The sequence below is a fragment of the Natrix helvetica genome (assembly GCF_964273705.1).
Source record: "Natrix helvetica genome assembly, chromosome: 14".
NCBI classification, from domain to species: Eukaryota; Metazoa; Chordata; class Lepidosauria; order Squamata; family Natricidae; genus Natrix; species Natrix helvetica.
The window spans coordinates 14,584,046-14,602,145 of NC_138564.1; the positions used below are offsets into that span (position 1 = coordinate 14,584,046).

Consider the following 18,100-nt stretch of genomic DNA (forward strand, 5'->3'; position numbering starts at 1 on the left):
TGCGCCTGCGCGACAGGGGGCGGGGCGCCCGCCTGCCAGAACGGATGTGGCGGCGGGCGTTGCGCGCGAGGGTCCCGCCGCGGGCCCGCTCCCAAGCGGCTGGGCGCGGCTGTTGCTGGAGCTGCGGGGCCCCGCTGGGTTCGGCAGGGCCCGCCTTCTGCCCCTCGTGCCGCGCTTTGCAGCCGCCGGAGCCCCGCGCGGACCTCTTCGGGGTGCTGGGCTGGTGAGGGGCGCGTGGGGGGAGGGCGCGTGGAGGGAGGGCGAGGAGGAGGCGCCGCCGGTTGACTCTCCCTCCTCCCCGCAGCCCGCGCGGCTTCTCCCTGGACCTGGACCGGCTCCGGCAGCGCTTCCTGGCCCTGCAGCGCTCGCTGCACCCGGACCGCTTCAGCCGCCGAGCGCAGGTGGGAGCCGGCCGGAGGGGAGGGCGGGGGGGCCGCGGGGGCCTTGGCGCCGTGACCCCCTCAGTGACCTCCTTGCAGGCCGAGCGCGGCTTCTCGGAGCAGCATGCCGCCCTCATCAACCTGGCGTACAGCACCCTCCGCAGCCCGCTCAGTCGCGGCCTCTACCTGGTAAGGCGGCGGGATCGGGGGACGGCGGGGTCGGGGACGGCGCCCCCCCCCGAACCCTCCCTCTGCTCCCTCCCTCCCTCCCTCCCTCCCTCCTAGCTGGAGCTGCGCGGAGTCGAGTTGGCGGCGGGCAGCGATGCGGAGGCCGAGCCCGGGTTCCTCGCCGAAGTCTTGGAGCTGAACGAGCAGCTGGCGGCCGCGGACTCCGAAGCGAGTCTGGCCGGGCTGGAGCGCCTTCTGGCAGGTCGGTGGGAGCCTCTGCGGCCTCGGGCGGCGGGAGGGGAGCCTCCCCTGAGCTGCCCTGCGAGGGTGCCGAATGCGCGGCTTCCCTCCTCTTCTCTCTTCCAGCCAAGCAAGAGGCTCTGGTGCAGGAGCTGAGCGGGGCCTTCGAGCGAGGTAGGCGGCTAGCTGGGCTGGAGCGCTGGGTGGCCTGACTCCAGCTCAATGCCACACAGCCATGCAGGTTCCGTATCCACAGCCATTTCCCCTGGCTTCCTTTCCAGAGTCTTCCCCCTTCCCTCCCAGGTAGCGCAGGGACCCTGGGGATTTTGGAATCCGTGTTAATTTTTCAAGGCTTCTTCTGGTCTTATAATTGCAGATGACCTTCCCAAGGCCAAAAGGCTCCTGGGCAAAATGAAATACTTTGCGAACCTAGAGGAGAAGGTGAAGGAAAAGAAAGGCCCTTCTTGACCCCACGCCCTTTAAGGCAACCTGTGAGGCGCTTCCGCTTGTCCCCTCAGGAAGGAGCCATTCTGAGACTGAGGGAAGGGGTGGGGGGTGGGGCAGGTAGCAACGTTGTGCTCTGCTTGTGGGCCAGGAAGAGAAGCTGCCTGTGAGGGAGCCCAAGGAACAAAATAAAGGCGCTCTGGGGATCCATTCCCGTTTGTGTGTATGAAAGGCACTTGGCCAAGATGGTGGCTGCTTCTTGCATCTCTCTGGGCAGAAGTGGGCCGACTGTGCTTGGAGAGACTTTTTAGTGCCCTGCAGGATGGTAGGCATTAGGGCAGGGAAGCAGAGGCTGTTTGCCCCACCCTTATTCCCTATAGCCGGGAGTCTAGGACGTGCTGGGGTGGATTCACAGGGGTTGCAGGGAATAAAAGGGCTAAAACTGTTCAGGAAAGTTTCTCAAGTGGCCATATGTCCCCTGAATGCCATTTGAGCGACCGAGCCCTGAAGCCACACTGGGGCTGAAGACAGGCTTCGCTCAAGCAAGATGTGGGGTCCCCTCCTTTTGGGGTCTCACAACTGTTAATTTTTCCACATTGTACATATTTTATAAGTCTCTATTTCCTTCACAATTTCCTAATTAAAATGCAGTGAGATTTAATTATGCCCAGAGAACTATCCAAGAGCTTCCCATATTATAAATAACATATTATATATGGAGTGCTATTTACCTAACATGTATTCTCCAAGGTGAGCCTCTCCCTCGATTTTCTCTCCAATGTCCCTACTGTGTGCAACAAACCTGATCGGTGAATGGTGTTTTGGAGGCTAACTGCCATGTCGGCCCTGCCAACATTACTCCCAGTGGCTCTTTTCTGCATTCATCCCCTTGACTGGCACAGCTCAGCTATGTTCTCAATGTGAAGACAGGAGGCAGATGAAAAGCAGCCCTTTATTGAGCAGGCCCTGCTCTCGAAGGTGGGGGGAAGGATATGCTCGATGCACAGACTCCCCTGCCTTCTGTCAGGGTCTGCCTGGGTAGCTGGCGGGCTCAGAGAGGTGCAGCTCCTCTGGACCCAGGCACCGGAGAGCTTCTTGGGGTGGCATCTTGATTGCCCAACTCTAAATCAGCTCTTAGACCTCTAGGCAAAACTGTTGTCTCTCATGCAATTCTTCATCCGGCTCTTTGACTCTCCTGAAGTTGAGCTTGTGAAATTCCCTCTTAATTTCTAGAAAGGTTTTGTTCTTTGTCTCGGGAATAACACAGAAAATGAAAGTGGCCACTGCACCGCATTCTAGCAAAAACACAATGAAGCAGTACTGCTTCAGGCCTTTCTGAAAAAAGCAAAAAAGCAAAACGTGAATGACCACAAAAAACCCGAAAGACTCCATTTTACCCAACCCTCTCGGCAAGTCGGACTAGTGTTAACTGTAGTCTTCGACGGCAGCCAGCCAGGCCTCCTGTCTTGGTCCAAGGCATCACCTCAAGATGTAAAGGCATCACATTTCTGCAGTAGTATTTCACAAATATGTTTTCATTGACCTGCTTGTCAAACTTCTATACTGAATTTAAGAGCAGCTTCTAACAGAGCAGAAGGGACAGGTGGCTTTCCCACGACCAAAACCTTTCTGGTAAGAGATGCCCACAGGGGGCACCATTTCCATCATAGCCTTTTTTAGGCCTAATGTCACACGCCACCTTATTACACTTCGTTGTGCTTCGCTGCTATGCAGTGACAGACTGCCATGAACTGTGGGGAGGGTGAATGCTTGGGGAAACAAAAGTAAATACCGCCTCAAGATCACCAAGCTGGAAGGAGTGGTCCACCTACCAAACTATGCTTGGATTGACCGTTAAGAAAACATCTTGCCTGAGCCAGATTGGTTGTGCTGGGGTGAGCAGTGAGAGACAGTTAAAGGAGAGAAAAATGTTAAAAGGAGAGAAAAATATAGGTTTTGGTGTGAGATTTTCAGATCTGGCTTTGCACTACTGCAATACGCTTGATCTTTAATAACCTATATACCTTTTGCAACAAACGGAGCCAAGGACCGTTTCTATTTAGAAGTTTAAGTTGCGGCAGGTCCAAAACTTCCCTTGAAAGAGATAAGGACCAAAGCAGATCCTTTTTCTCGGGTGTCAAGCTTCAATTCACTTTATGCCCGACTTTGCACAGCGAACGATTGTAGGCTGACTATTATTTTAAACTTGGACCACCTCTTGATCAAAAATCTAAAATTATCTCCACCAAATATAGAGTCATAGAATCACAGAGCTGGAAGGAACCTTGGAGGTCTTTTAGTCCAACTCCCTGTTCTGGTGTCCTTTCCTCTGAAGGTATGCAGAGGAAGTGTTTTGATCTTGTCAACCCCTCACACCCCTAGGAAGCTTCAGCTGGGGATGAAGTCACAACCCCTCACACCCCTAGGAAGCTTCAGCTGGGGATGAAGTCAACCACAAGTGATAATCCAAAGGACAAGGCTTGAACCAGTCTCATGAAATGGACCAACCTACCAAAACAAAGGGGAAGAGCATGCCAACAGTGAAGAAGCTTAGCCAGCTCACTGATCCTGCAATGGTGTAAGCGGCAGGGCGTGAGGACTGCATGAACAATTCGGTCGTCAAAATGTTTGTCACGCCACCTGAAGGAAAGAGCCCTTGTTAGAGGAAGCGGACATGGTGAATTATGTAAGAGGCACGGTGCAGAGAACATAGGCCAGTTCAACCTTCTGGCAGGCATGGTGGAACATAAAGCAGAAAGCTAACAGATTATGGGTTTGCCTGTTGGGGGAAGTTGACCTCAGGTCTATGCAGAAAGATGGATAAAGCTCATTTTTTATTCCAGAGCAGAGCAAAGAACTTCAGTAGTTGCCATCTTGGGCTCCTTGTCAGAAAAATCTTTGAATGGAGGTGTCTGAAGACACCTTGTGCAAATCCATCTGGCCAGCGAACACCTTGGCAGGTCATTCCCTGCCCACCTCTTAACTCCTTAGGCAAGCATGCAAAAGCAAATATTTATTATAGTCAGACCAGCATAAATGGATGCATACAGTACCTCCAGGTTGGGGACTCCAAGATTATATAAGACCTGTGTTATCCGGACTGAAAAAACAAGCAAGAGCTCCTGGTTTGGTTCCCCCTTCCCCAATCCCCTTGCAAACACGGCTTCCTTAAGGTAGGCCTCCTCAGCTCTACAGTCAACTGTGCGGCCCTGCAGGCTTGCAAGTATGAATTTCACTGTAATCATAAAAAGGATACCTGGTCCCAGGCCAAAGCTCAAGATGAAGGCAAATATGCAAGCCATGCTCAGATATGGCGCCCATGCATACACCTGAGGAGAAAGCATAGGACAGGTTACCTATTTCCTAACTAGTGGAAAACATCTGTGAGCCAAGGGAGTGGTGACACTGCTAGTGCTATGCCAGTAGTAGGTGATGCTCAGCATTTACAGCCACTGCTGCAAAAACTCCTGCAGGTGGGTGTTGTGAGCAATGGACATGCTCACCCCCTTAGCTGGAAAAGGGGAGGTTCCCCAATTACCTGGAAGGTCAGGGAGATGGTCAGGATGATGCACCAAAGCATCATAAGGCAGTAGCCTCCCAGGATCAAAGCTCTTCTCCCCAAGGATTCAATTAGCAAGCCCTGCAAGAGGAGGAGGAGAGTAAAGCCACTTGCTCACTCAGTGAGAAAAGACCCCCTTTGTGGCCATACAGAGAGCCTGAATTCTACTACTTACACAAGTGAGGGCAGTGAGGCATTCACACATCCCTGTACCTAAAGTTACATAGGGGATCTTCTCGGGGGAAATCCCTGTCTCTGCAAAGACGTAACTGGCATAAAAGTAAATCTGAAAGTACAAAAAACTCCCTGAGGAAGGGAAGACGCTGCAAGAGGGTACCCGTTTTGCTTGCCAACAGGGCCACCAGCAGGGAACAGCTCTGTCCGAGTCCACAGAACCAGCTCTGGACTGTAGCACACCAAAGACTGTGTCGTGACTAAATGGCACGGCCTCAGCTCTGCCTTTGAACTTTGCTGCAATGGTCACAAAGAGATCCGACTCCCACATCTGCTAAGCGCCTCGAGTTATCTCATCCAGAGCTGCTTGGAGAGACGCTGTTGCATGGAAGAACTGACCACCCAACTGGGACGCGGCCAATTCCCATCCTGCTCTTGGTTCCAAGCTGTCGGGGAATCTGCCTGCCTGCAGCAGGAACTGGTCCGAGGCCCCTGCCAAAGGGCGCCTTAGCACTCACTGCGTTGATCCCACTGAGCTGTTGGCCCATGGTCAGACAGATGACTGCAATCAGCTGCCAGCGGATGCTACGGTCGGCAAAGAGCTCCCAGGGCTTCTTTGCCTTCTCCCCTCCGAGGGCAAAGTTCTCTCTCTGGATGTCCTCCAGCTCCTTGTGGTAGCGCAGAGGGCCATGGAAGCGCTTCAGTGCTGGGAGGAAAACAGGATTCAGCCTCTGGGGTGGGGTGGGGTGGGGGGAAGAGGGGTTCAGGCCCACCTGAGGCCACTTGGCAGGTCCAGCAGGAAGCGAAGCGTCTGGAACCTCTGACTGAGTTCACCTTCTGCAGCTGCTGCTCTCCTCCCCGAGTGTGACTCTACTGAGCTGGACGGGGATTGATTTGCCCAGAGCTCTCCCACCCCAAGGGTGAGATTTGGGAGCCTTTCTTTCTGGCTAAAACCCCAGTGGGCAGAAGGAACGGCTGGCTTAGAGCTGCTCCCTGGCCTGAAAGAATACGCCCAATTCCCTCCCGGAGGTTTGGGAGGCACGGCTGCCAAAGGCCGCAGTCCACTGTACCTTTAACACCTTTGGCCTCGTCCCCTCGGTCTAATAATGTGAAACGGGGACTCTCTGGAAACCAGGGAAGGCTCAGGAGTTGGATTATGGCAGGCAAGCCACAGCTTGACAGCAGGAAGGGCCAGCGCTCCTCTCCCCCCAGCAGCTCCCTGTGGGAAGCAGCACAAAGGCAGCTCTTCAGGCCCCCAGGCAGCCAGCTGCCCCCTACCCCGGAGCCCCAGTGACCCAGAATTCGACACTCACCTTAGACCCATCACTTGCCCTGTCAAAATACCTCCTGTCAGGAAGATGGAACTGCCCATTGCCATGGCCCCTCGAAGGTGTCTAGGGGCAGCTTCACCTATATAGAGAGGCTGCACACAGAGTGCAATGCCTGAAAACAGAAGAGGGTTTCTCCCATGCATTTCCGAAAGGACCTGTAGCGGAGAGGCTGCCGCTGATAGAAGGAAAGTGCCCTCCTTCTCAATGAACTGCACACCTGGTGCAGGTCGGTCTCTCCCAGGAAGCCCCCCCCCCCATTCATTAACTAGGGATGGATCCGGAGACCAAATCCAAATGCTTTACCTGTATTCATTCCGATCAGAAATCTCCCAACGATCAGCAATTCAAAGAGCCCCGTTGGGAAGCTGGCCCCCATCAGGGTAGCAGCAAAGAGGGCAAGAAGGTTGTTCATGAGCAGAGCTCCTTTCCTGCCGAAGGAGAAGGGAGTCAGAAGAGCTGCTGGAGAAGGGAACAGGTCTTGGTGGCTGGGAGAAGGTCAGCCAGCAGAAACAGCAGATGGCGACTCAGGGTTTCCAAAGAGGAGGTTTCCTCCCTGCAGGGGCTGGTACATGGCTACCATTTGCTCAGGCTCCCCTCCCCTCCGGCAACAGCACAGAAGCAATCCCTGCAATGTCTCTTCCCTCCCAGGACAGGGCAGTTCCCAGGGAATGTCAAGCCAGGCCAGGCAAAGACCAAGGATAGACAGGGGCCTGTCCTCGTCCTTCCTTTGACTCTTTGGAGGAGAAGGGATTGCCCAAGAGTGAATGGAGCATGCCTCTAGGAAGGATTACGCTCACCTGCCCAGCCAACCAGCCATGATGCCCCCAAGGTGAGCCCCAAAGAACCCGCCTAGGGAAAAAATAGAAGCAATGGTGGACCAGAGAAGAGTCAGCATGCTGGGACTCGGCTTGGTCTGGTAACGGCTCATCCAGGTATCATTGAGGAACTTGTGGATGTGCTGAAAACCCAAAAGGACAATAATAATGTGGGGGAAGGTAACGGTGGTGCTGCCTACTTCCCATCGGCCGTATGGGCCAAGCATTTCAGCCTCCTCAGCTAAGGGTTTTACAGAGGCTGCCTGGGATGGACACACGCTCACACACCCTCAATCAGAAGCAGAGCAGCACAACTCTTGTCAGAAAGAGGCCAAATAGTTGCTAGGAATCCTTCTCTTTGCTTCCTTCCCCATCTTGGAGACCTAACCTCTGACCTGCCCTGCCTTCAGGCTGGGAAATTCTGGGAGGTGGAGTCCCCAAATTCCTTAATGGCCGAGATTGAGAAACAATGGGCTAGAGATGGCTGCAAACACGTTCAGGGACCAGTCAGCTGCCACCGAAGGATCTAGCATGCTATGCGCCCAGTGAATAGAGAAGGGCCATGGACTCCTTCCACTTCCTCCAGAGGCCCTGGCTGCAGGAGTCCTCTTTCTTCCTGCTTTTCCTGGCCTTGCTAAATGCGTCTCACAGAAAGAGCCCGGAGGCAGCCTCTGGATTTCAGCACTGTTTCGTGAATTGTCTTTATTAGCCACCTGCCTGAAATGATGTAGGCTCTCCTGCTTAAGCAGAGGGTTGGACTAGATGACTTCCAAGATCCCATCCAGTTGTATTATGATTGATCTCCTGAACTGCAACTCAGCCTATCAGTCTCCATCCCAGTGTGAACTATGCATACGCATGTGTTTAGCACATGTTGCTGTCCCTCTACGGTTACTTTTGTTTTTAATTGTCTTAGGAAGCATGAAACACTGCATTAAATCAATCTTGCACAGTTTAATTAGTAAGGGAATCAGCTGAGACTGGAAGAGTCAGCTGCCTTGGCACCAGACCCGTTTGGCTTTGTTGCTCTGATCTTTACTCCAGCGAGGCGCGTCAAGTAGTGCTGGGGCTGGGGGAGTAGGTGTTATTCCACGAAAGGATGGCATCCCACGGCTTGGCACTTCTCCCCCAAAATGGCTAGATGAGCCAGAGTGGGGGACCACAGCAGAAGCGGGTTCAGTTGCCCTGCTAGTGATGCCCACACAGTATTCCTCACAATGTGGCAGATATTTGCGCCCAAGCCTTCTGGGACCACATGTCTCTTTGCATCCGAGCAGAGCTTCACTTATGTGGGTCCTGGCAGCCATTCCATACCTCCTGCCATTTCCTTCACCGTCAGGCAATGGACCGTGGGCATTTTCAGCCCAGCTGGACATGGAGCCAGACAATGAGAAGTCTATGCTGTTTCACGCACCCTTCTCCCCAGCTTCCTCTGAGCTGGATAAGCGTGAAGAGAAGAATCTACAGCAGAGCAGCCACAAGCAGCCCTTCAAGACGCTTTGGAGATCTTACCTGAGTGGGGGCACTGATGAGAGAAACGTTGTATCCGTACTGAAAGGTTCCTCCAATGCCAGCTGCACACACGGTACCAAGGAGGGTCCAGGTTGGGAGCTATAGAAAGAGGAAGTCCCAAATGACATGGTCAAGGAGGCCTGGACTATTGGCAACTGGCAGCGCCCCATTCTGGCTCAAACAAAAGATGTTTGGGTTTGGCAGAGCATAAGATTGCCAGACCCATTGGGAGCCGTGGGTGGGACGGGATTTTGTTTTGTTTCTGAGTTATTGTTTTCCCCAGCCAAGGAAGAAGCATCAGAAGAAAATCACAGCTTGGGGATGGACCATCAGTAACAGCTCCGGATCTGAACTACGAAGTAGAAAGCCAATAAAAAAGTAACTTTTAAAAATACATTAAAGATAAAGGTTCCCCTGCACATGCATGCCAGTCATTTCTGGCTCTAGGGGCAGTGCTCATCTCCGTTTTAAGCCGAGGATCCAGCGCTGTCCGAAGACGTCTCCGTGGTCATGTGGTTGGCATGCCTAAATGCTGAAGGTGCATGAAGTACTGTTACCTTCCCACCAAAGTGGTCCCTATTTTTCTACTTGTATTTTTTAACGTTCTTTCAAACTGCTAAGTTGGCAGAAGCTGGGACAAGTAACGGGAGCTCACTCTGTTACGCAGTGCTAGGGATTTGAACCCTAGCTGAACTGCCGACCTTTCTGATCGACAAGCTCAGCTTCTTAACCACTGAGCCACAGAATCCTTTTTTTATACATTATTAAATGCTAAATAAATAAGTCAAAACAGAAACAAGCAAACAGAGAAACTAATGAGTGGAAGAAGACCATGCTGTTATTTCTTCTCCCACTCTGTGGTCATTTTTTCCTTCTCAGCAGCAACCTTCACACTCCATGACATAGTAGCTTTCCTCCTGGATCAGGCTCTAGTCTAAAAGTTGGACACCCAAATCTCTCGCCTTTTCATACATGTGGGAAACTTCTCTGGTTGCTGGGAGAGTTCTCGGGTGGCAGGCAGAGAACAAGGTTGGAGGCAACCTCTCTTTTACCGCCTGCTAGAATATTTTTCAAAGGCTGAAAGGTGAGAAGGTGGACAGTTAGAGGTATTCCCCCTTAGGGGGAATCCCAAAGCTTCAGCTGTTCCCAAGAAATACAGAGAAACTCATTTTGATACCTTTTCCATCTGACTAATCCATGGAAAGCGATACGGAGGGAACCCCATGGAGAATTTGCAGGAGCCAAAACTGAAGGTGTGGAGGCTAGCTTCATCGTTGCCCTGATAACCAGCAAGCCTTCTATGCCCTGCACACCAGCATTTCAAGAAACCATCTTCCCAAGACCAGACAACAATCCCATTACGCCTGCTTGTAATGATGAAGATGGATTGTCTAAAGTCACTCGATCTTTTTTCCAGCATCATTAATGCAGAGGCAATACTTACGCTGCCCCAGAGACAATAAGTACCACTATCCCTATCCATTTGTCAGGGGGCTGGCAAAAGCAACTGAAGAAATTCATGATGGGGCTGAGAGAGAGAGAAAGAAAAGACACTCGCAAGAAAGATCATCCAGGGCTGTAAATGGAGCAGGGGGGGATTTCCCTTATCATGCAGCAAGTCAGAGATGTGTGTACTAGAGGGAAGGAAAAAGGAAGAAATATGCCCAGAATGGAAAAATGGCACACCTTCCCCCTCCTTCAGACTGGAGAGTGCAGGGGGGTCACCCAGGAGAACTGCCAGGGATGAAAGTGCTAGAAACCGGGAGACCCATCTTATCAGCTATGAAAGGAGGCTGGGTGATGTTGGGACAGTCCCTCTCTCGGCCACAGCCCACCACACGGGGTTGTGGTGGGGAAAAGAGGAGCAAGGAGCATTAGGTATGTTCACTGCCTTACAAAGTCATAAAGGCGAGGTAAAAATCAGACAAAAGGGACAGAGCGGGCAGCTGTGACCACCCCACCATCCTCCCCAAAGCCCCCAGCCTCGGTTGAGACTTGGCTGCAACGCTGGGGCCGCAGGACGGCTCCGATGCCGCCCGGACAACGGGGCTGCTGGATGCTCCCGGCGACCCGCAGCCAAAGGAGAGGGAGGCTCTCCCAACGACGGAAAGCAACTAAGCGCCGTCCCGCCGAAGAGCATCGGGGGTCTTTCCCGCCCTCACCTGGCGCCGGAGAGTCCGGCGGGCTTCGGCCCCGCGGACCAGCGGCTGCCGCTCCATGCTCACCCTCCGAGCCGCCCGGGCTACACACAGCCAGCAGGGAGAGCAGCGCGCTTTATGCCGGCCCCGCCCCCCCATCCTCCTCCCCCTCCCGCCTCCGGCCCGCACAGCGCCTACGACTCCCGGCAAGCCTCGCGCGCGCTTCCGTCACCTCCCGGCGTCTGCGGCGCGCCTGGATCACGTGCTCGAGCCCGCCCGGCGGCCTGGAGGCGGCCCCCTTCACAAACCCTGAGCAGAGCGGCCGGCACCGCCATGGCCTCCGGGCCGCTGCCCAGCGCCTTCCCGCCGCCGCTGGCCCCGCGGCCCCGCGGCCGTCGCCTCGCCGCCCTGGGGCCGGCCAGACCCCCGCTTGGCGCGCGGGCCTCGTCGGCCAGCCCGGGCGGCGCCCCGCCTCGCCTCTGGAGGAAGCACCGGATGGAAGAAGAGCCGGAGGGGTGAGCTGGCCCGAGCCCCAGGCAGCCAAGCAGGCAGGCGGGGTGTCCGCCGCGGCGCCGGGTGCCAGCCTCTTCGCTTTTTCCTCCGCAGGTGCCCCCCGGGCAAGAAGGCGGCGGCGGCGTGGCCGTGCTGCTCGGGGGCGATCCCCGGCCCGCTGGAAGCGCCCTGCGAGGAAATGGAGCAGGTCGGGGCGGAGCAGCAGTGCGAGGCTGCCCGTCGGAGGCTGCAGGAGATCGAGGACAGGTGAGCCGCCCGCCCGCCCTCCCGCCATAGAGGACGCCCTCCACCCGCGCCCCTCTCACGGGGCTTCCTCCTTTCCCCGCCAGGATCACAGAGGAGGAGGAAGAGGAGGAGGAGGGACTTGCAGGCCGGCCCGAGGGCCACCTGCCCACCCTGGTCCTGTCCCACACACTGCAAACCGGACTGAAGCAAGACTACGAAGAAATCTTGACCAAGAAAATCATTGAGTCCATGTAAGTCTAGCAGTGGCTCCAGCAGGGAAGGGGGGGGGGGATGGAATACCAGCCATCTTCCCAGCTGCCCCCTTGGGTGTGGTAGCACCCCTGCCCTAGAGGAGAGGCCAGGAGCAGCCTGGGCAAGGGCTGCTCCCCAGAGATTGATTTTGACCCTGGTGCTTTCTCTCTCTCAGGAGCCGTCCATCAATGGAGCTGGTGCTTTGGAAGCCTCTCCCTGAATTTCTCCCTGAAAAAGGTCTGGCTTGTATTAACAGCTACAAGCCATTGGTCCCACAAAGACGCCTTGGAACGCTAGCAGCCTTGGAAGCTGCCTTTCCTTCACAGACAGACAAATTCCTGACACAGTCTCAGCAAGCAGAAATGCCCTTGGCCCACTTCGGGGCAGTTGGATCAAGTGGGTCTGCGGAAGAAGAGATGGAGCTGTAGAAGAAGGGAACGAAGCAAGTTGCTTTACCTTTACTTTCGGGACAAGCAGAGATTGAAAGGTGCCATTCTATAGGAATCCAGGGGCTTAATTATAAATCTAGGGTGTGGAGAAGGCACTTGGGGCTCCTGAAAATAAGCTGGCTGGTTCTTTGTGTGCACCTTGTCATCTTTTTACACTGTGAGATGCCAAACTTTATGTTTGCCTTGTTTCCAGTCTAGAGTTTGGGTGTTTTTGATTAAGAAATTTGATCGCTTGTTACAAATACAGCATTCTGCTACAGCCTTTCAAATTTGAGCTGAGTAGGCAAGCCTGAAGTTCCTTTGTTTTAGCTATTGGCAAGAAATGTCTGTTCAGGCATGAGGATACAGATTCGTCTTCACCAACTCAAGATCAGTTGGTGGCATTGACTTGCAGACTGTTGTATGAACAGAACATGTGAACCATTGAGCCAGGAGTGATTCACAAAAAGCCCTCTGTGCCCTGTGGGTCTTTTCTTGAGAATCTCAGTGGGCACTAGTAGCATTGAGGGAAATAGATCATGGTTGTGGCAACCTGGCTGAGCACAGCTATTGGTAATGTGCTAGTTAAACATCAGACTGCCTAAGCTGTCATATTATGCACTTTTTAGCTTCTTGTGTTCAAGGAGCCAATTGGCAGCGTAGTGCTCTGAAATTCTTGCAGCACCACTCTAAATGAAAATTATTGCAGGAATTTTTATGTATAGGAAATAGTTTTTCTAGGAAAAGCTTAAGCTTTACACACTGCCTACGAGAAAGCCAAGAAAGGCAACATCAGTTTTTTCCCCTGTGAAGGATGACAATTGAAAGTTAGCTTGTGCATTTTGAGTTCTATTTTCAATTTTCTGCAGATACTTTCTTGGTTCCAAATTGTATTAGCTTTCGTAGCTAATAATCTTCTTGAAACTTAACATTGTGCAGATCTCAACAAATCTATTCTGTTTACAACTCAATTCTTTATATTTGTGAAGTTGCCTCTGCTTTTAAGTAACCTTTTCATTTAGCAAAAGTGCCTCTCTTCTGTTTGAGTAGCAAGCCGGTGTCACTCTTAAAAGCTTGTAATTTTAAGTTAGGGAAGGAGCCAGACAACCCTTAGGTGTGCTAAGATCAGAAATTGGCTCTCCCAGGGAGAGCACAGCACGTGTCAAGCAACCACAGGTGGGAATTGGCTTTGCTTACAATCTGCAAAACCGAAATCTGACTTTTATCAGAGCTGTTTCAGGTTTATATTGGCTAGATTTTGCTCTGGTGTAAGAAAGGAAAAAAGGAAGTCTGTTTCTTCAACTGTACATAAAGTAACCTCTCCAATTGTTGGATTGGCCTTGAAATTACCCACCCTCTCTCTCACTCATGGAAGGATAAAAAAGTCTTTTTGAGTGTATCCAAAAGTGTAACTTTGAGGGATAGATGAGCACCCATTGGTGGAAAAAGAATTGCTTAAGATAGTGCGGGCGAACCTTTCTGTCCTTGAGTGCCAAAATTGTGTGAAGAAAGCATCCGGAGCCTGGAGAGGGTGAAAAACGGAACTTCTACCGGAAGTTCGGAAACGGACTGTCTTTCCAGAGGCCCTCTATTTCCGAACTTCCAGTAGGCCAGGAAGTTCCATTTTTTGTCCTCCCCAGGCTCCAGAGGCTTTCCTGGAGACTGGGGAGAGCCAAGACTGCCTCCCCTGGCTCTCTGGAGAGGCCAAAAATCAGCAGGCTGGCACGCATGCATGCTGGAGCTGACATAGGGAAATGGCTCGCGTGCCACAGGTTCGCCAACACAGGCTTAAGAGATAGGAATTCTGGGAGTGTTTTTGTTGGATAGTTAATATAGAAACCAGCAACACTGCATTGTGGTCTGTCTGCCATTGGGCCAAATCACAATTTGTATGTCAATAAACTTTTTTTTTTTTTAAAAAAGCATTTGTAAAAAAAATGGTGCACATTGCTAACAAGTACTAAAGATTTGTCAATACCTTTTACTTTGCTGTAATCAATTCAACTCTCAGTGGTTTTAAGATTACTTTTGGGGCTACAAAATCCCTTTGACGTCTGCTGGATCTGTTTTGGCACACTGTGAGCTGCCAGTGACACAGAAAGTTCTGAGGTAATCAAGCATTTTAGTCTATAGCCAAGGAGTAGTAGTACAGAGTTATCCATGGAAATCCCAAAATGATTTCAGCTAACCCTTTTCCACACCTATGCAGATAAATGCCACACAACATGCAGGAATGACAACTTTGCACTGTAGACTTCTGTTGCTTAGCTTGTGGAAGCTTTAGCTGTATGCTTCCTGTGGAGAACTTTCCTTCCTGCTTCTGTAATATTTGGCAGGTCTGTAACTAGCATTCCATCAGTGAAGAATGAAACCACTTCCCACTTAAGGACATTCAAGTATACAATTGGGCTGCAAGCATTCAGAGAGGCGACCACTATATATCACTCAGGAGCTAGTAGCAGGAAGGCAGGAAGAATAGAACTTTGTATGTTCTACACAGCTGCTACTTTTGTGTGATGGCTAGCCAAGGTTTAACCTTCCCTAAATTTTGCACACACTGGGTTAGATAGCCATATAAACTATTACTTGAAATAGGGCAAAGAATGCATATGCATTTGCCAAATTAACATGAATGGCAGAGTTTGTGCAGAACCTTAAATGGACCAATACATTTCCCCTTCTTTCTGAATGATGTTCCACTGTTACCTCCCTCCAGTGGTGGGTTCCGGATCCCGTTCCAACCAGTACGATGGTGTCTACATGGACGTGTGCAGCGTGCACATACTTCTTAGCACCTCTGACGCTCCAGCTTCTCTGCGGAGCATCGCACAAGGACTGTACATGCCATGCACGTGCGCACTGCAGCCTTAGAAGACAGGTAAGGAGCTTGGGCGGGCAAGCCTCCGGAACAGTATCCGGTACTCTGCGCAGGTTCCCGGTACACACCGCCTGCAACCCACTGCCTCCCTCGCCCTTTAGAACAAAGGTAGGAAAAAGATATCACTTGCTCTCCATTTTAATTACAGCAAGTTTAAATATGTTGCAGGAAAATAACTTTCAAAAAAAGCAGCTTGTGTATATTTACATAATATCTGGCCCACCCCACCGCCTTTATTTACACATTGAAGAGAAGCTACTGAGAGGGATTAGCGATTTCTCCCTAAGCAGGATCCCTTCTTTCCAACAAAGCTGACTTGAGTGGCGGTTTCATTTCTTGGAAGGGCCATGGAACACCTTGATGAGGCAGGTGGGCAGGCAGAGGAGACATACAAAAAAAGCAATACTTAGGAATCTGATGAAACACTTTCAAGAGGAACATTCTTCCAAAACACCTGTCCATAAGCTAAGCAGGTGTCACACACTGATCAGCTGAGGAAACAGCTCCTTGGCAAAGGCCTCCTCCCAGCTGCAATCTGTGTCCACAGGAGAGGACAGGTCACTGAATGGGGAGGGTGAGCCTTCATAGCCCGAGTCACTGGCTGCATCCAGCAGAGAGGGAGGCGTCTGGTCTGAAGAGAGCAGATGGGAGAGGCCCAGGTCAGGCAAAAAGGTATCTGCAGGCTCCTCCTTCACACAGATGGGGGCTGGCAGGGGAGGAGAAGCCACCACTTCCTCCAGGAGTGCACTGGTCTGGGTGGCCGATTCCGATACGATCTCCAGGAAGAATGGCTTGGTGTATTCATGATCAAAGCGGATCAGTTCATTAATGGCGTCTTGCTTGAGTGGTGCAGGCCCCAAGGAGGGACTGGTGGAGGCAGGTAAGGGAACAGCTGCTTCTCCACACACTTCCTGCTGCAGCTTCTCAAAGAAGGTTGCCTGGGAGTTGCTGCAGTGCAGGAACATGTCTGGGTCCAGACTGTCCAAAATGCCCAAGAGGAGATCAGACTGTAAGAGAACAGATACACACACACACACACCCATTTTGCTGGTTAGGACAAGTGATTCAGAGGACCCCACTGACATTTGCTCCTAGCTGGACATTAACAGGAAGGGCAGTAGCTATTTTCACGCACCTCAGCATCTGAAGAAGCAAGGCTGTCTGTGCCCAGGAGGAGGCCGCCTTCGTCCTCTTCCTCCTCCTCTCCCCCACTGGGGAGGCAGAAGACTGCTGGGCCTGTCCCTTCTGCGGAGGAACACGTAGTCTAAGTGCTGCGGACTCAGAAGACCCGGTCTCTGCCCCCCCATGGGCGATGCTTGCTGTCTCCTCCTGCGTTTCCACCTGCGGAGAAGGGACCTTGGTGAGACGGGCGGACGCCCCGGCGGGGGCCCTCGGCCTGCCGACGCTCACCTTCAGCGCGGGAAGTCCGAGACGGAGGCGCAGATCGTGATTCTCGCGCGCCAAACTGTGGGCGCGCTCCCGCAGACGCCGGTTCTCGGCCAGCAGTTTCTGGTTCTGCGAGTGAGAGAGAGAAAGGCGGTGAGAGGGCGCCCGCCCGGCCTGTCGCCCTCCCCGCCCCAACCGGCAGCCCTCCCCGGCCCACCTCGGCTTCCAGCTCGACGGCCTGCCGCTCCAGCTCGCCCATGCGCGCCTTCTTGCGGTCGCGAGCGCTCTGCGCCGCCACGCGGTTCTTCAACTTCCTGGGGAGGAGACAGAGAGGCGGTTGAGAGGCGCTCGCGTGGCGCCGCGCAGCGCCCGGTTCCCGGTCCCGGCCTCACCGGCGTAGGGCCTTCTCTTCCGGGCTGAGGTGCGCCAGGCGCTGCCGCTTACGGGGCGGCGGGGAAGGCGAGGGAGCTCCTGAAGCGGCCGCCGGAGCCGTCGATGCGGCCGGCAGCAGGAGGAGGCGCGGCGGTGCCGCGGTGCCCGGCAGCGGAGCCATCCCACCGGCGGTGGCGGCTTCGGCCTCCTCCTTCACCACTGACGAGCCCCGAAACGACCGGCTCCGACGGTGCGTCCAAGCGTCTGCGCTTGCGGTCCGCCACGGCTTCCGCGACTATCTCACGTCGTGGCTCACATTGATTGGGTGCCGCCAGGAGACACCCCCACGGGGGCGCTTGCCGATTGGCCTCTGGCAGGGAAGGGCGGGGCGCGATTGCGTCAGAGGCGCCTGACGCAAGCCTCTGGCCTTCGCTTAGCGCCACGCTGGCCGCCCGCACCCGCGCAGCCGCAGAATGACGCCGGCGAGGGAGCGATGTGTTGTGGGGGGGGGGAGGGTGTTCCGTCGGTGAAAGCGAGCGTTTCCTCCTGCGTCGAGCGGGGCTCGGGCGGAACCCGCGGAACAGGTTCCTTCGTGGAAGCGGCGGCCTCCGCACATCCTGGCTGGGCGGGGTGCCTTGTAGCCAGCGACGCGACTGGGCTTAGTCCGGGGAATTGCAGCTCGTTATGTACCGGGGACTTTTCGCAACTCCCGATGCGTAGCAAGGATAACCCCAAATTAAGCGCGGGAAGGAAAGCGCAGCGCAGCGAAGAGCGCAGCCACGTGTCCCTCCCGGGCGCAGCCGCTGAGCTTCGGAGTGGCGAGTGCTGGCGCTTCCTCCCCCCGAGCTCTGCCGGGCAGCATCCACCCGCCGCCGATAGGGAGCGCTGTTGGACGGCTGCCGTCATCGCGGGAGGTCTGCCCGGACGCGGCCTTGTGCAGGCCGTGACTCGGGCTGAGCCCGCGGAGGCGCAACAGTCACGAGTCGGTAGCGCTTGGTCCCGATTGCTGCGATGGGTTGGCGCCGGAATCCTTCCGCGCACCGACCAGCAGTAGGTTCCGACGGGCGAGCGACAAAGGAGCGGCAGGGGCCTTAGCCTTGGCGGTCGCCAGTTTCTGGTCCTCAGCCGTCGGATGCCGCTGCTGGGCTTTGTCTGAAATGGGCGGCGGATCCTTGGAGATTTATCCCCGCTTCAAAAGCATATTGAATTCTAAGCCAGCTGTTTTTCAGATTCTATTTTTCTGAAACGCCACCCGTATTCCTCGAGCTTTGGTTTGCTGTACTTG

At 53.8% G+C, this 18,100-nt stretch overlaps 4 protein-coding genes across 6 annotated transcripts; 2 read left to right on the plus strand and 2 right to left on the minus strand.

Moving 5' to 3' along the window:
- Positions 1–44: 44 nt before the first annotated feature.
- Positions 45–1,824, plus strand: HSCB (HscB mitochondrial iron-sulfur cluster cochaperone; the record flags this gene model as incomplete). The annotated part of the gene is made up of 6 exons (XM_081966514.1): positions 45–223; positions 305–401; positions 480–569; positions 666–810; positions 915–962; positions 1,165–1,824. 6 exons carry the CDS (start codon positions 45–47, stop codon positions 1,254–1,256), a joined length of 651 nt encoding a protein of 216 aa, XP_081822640.1. The 3' UTR covers positions 1,257–1,824.
- Positions 1,825–2,015: 191 nt separating this feature from the next.
- On the minus strand, positions 2,016–10,893 carry LOC309399046 (solute carrier family 2, facilitated glucose transporter member 11-like). 3 transcript variants are annotated; one of them, XM_081966509.1, is made up of 12 exons: positions 10,786–10,893; positions 8,624–8,722; positions 7,094–7,254; positions 6,600–6,724; positions 6,279–6,408; positions 6,036–6,184; positions 5,484–5,671; positions 4,967–5,077; positions 4,771–4,872; positions 4,489–4,561; positions 3,745–3,872; positions 2,016–2,567 (listed from the first exon to the last, which is right to left on the minus strand). In XM_081966509.1, the coding sequence occupies exons 1-12, from the start codon at positions 10,840–10,842 to the stop codon at positions 2,367–2,369; spliced, it is 1,524 nt and encodes a 507-aa protein (XP_081822635.1). In that variant the 5' UTR covers positions 10,843–10,893; the 3' UTR covers positions 2,016–2,366. The 3 variants fall into 3 exon arrangements, with proteins under 3 accessions (XP_081822635.1, XP_081822636.1, XP_081822637.1); XM_081966510.1 differs by lacking the exon at positions 4,967–5,077; XM_081966511.1 differs by lacking the exon at positions 10,786–10,893 and having other exon boundaries at positions 7,094–7,145; positions 8,624–8,732.
- Positions 10,764–14,089, plus strand: CCDC117 (coiled-coil domain containing 117). Its single transcript, XM_081966512.1, has 4 exons — positions 10,764–11,276; positions 11,368–11,520; positions 11,604–11,750; positions 11,927–14,089. Exons 1-4 carry the CDS (start codon positions 10,900–10,902, stop codon positions 12,177–12,179), a joined length of 930 nt encoding a protein of 309 aa, XP_081822638.1. The 5' UTR covers positions 10,764–10,899; the 3' UTR covers positions 12,180–14,089.
- A 1,645-nt stretch (positions 14,090–15,734) lies between these two features.
- On the minus strand, positions 15,735–17,136 carry XBP1 (X-box binding protein 1). The gene is made up of 5 exons (XM_081966513.1): positions 16,836–17,136; positions 16,661–16,757; positions 16,468–16,572; positions 16,193–16,398; positions 15,735–16,064 (listed from the first exon to the last, which is right to left on the minus strand). Exons 1-5 carry the CDS (start codon positions 16,994–16,996, stop codon positions 15,875–15,877), a joined length of 759 nt encoding a protein of 252 aa, XP_081822639.1. The 5' UTR covers positions 16,997–17,136; the 3' UTR covers positions 15,735–15,874.
- Positions 17,137–18,100: the final 964 nt, after the last annotated feature.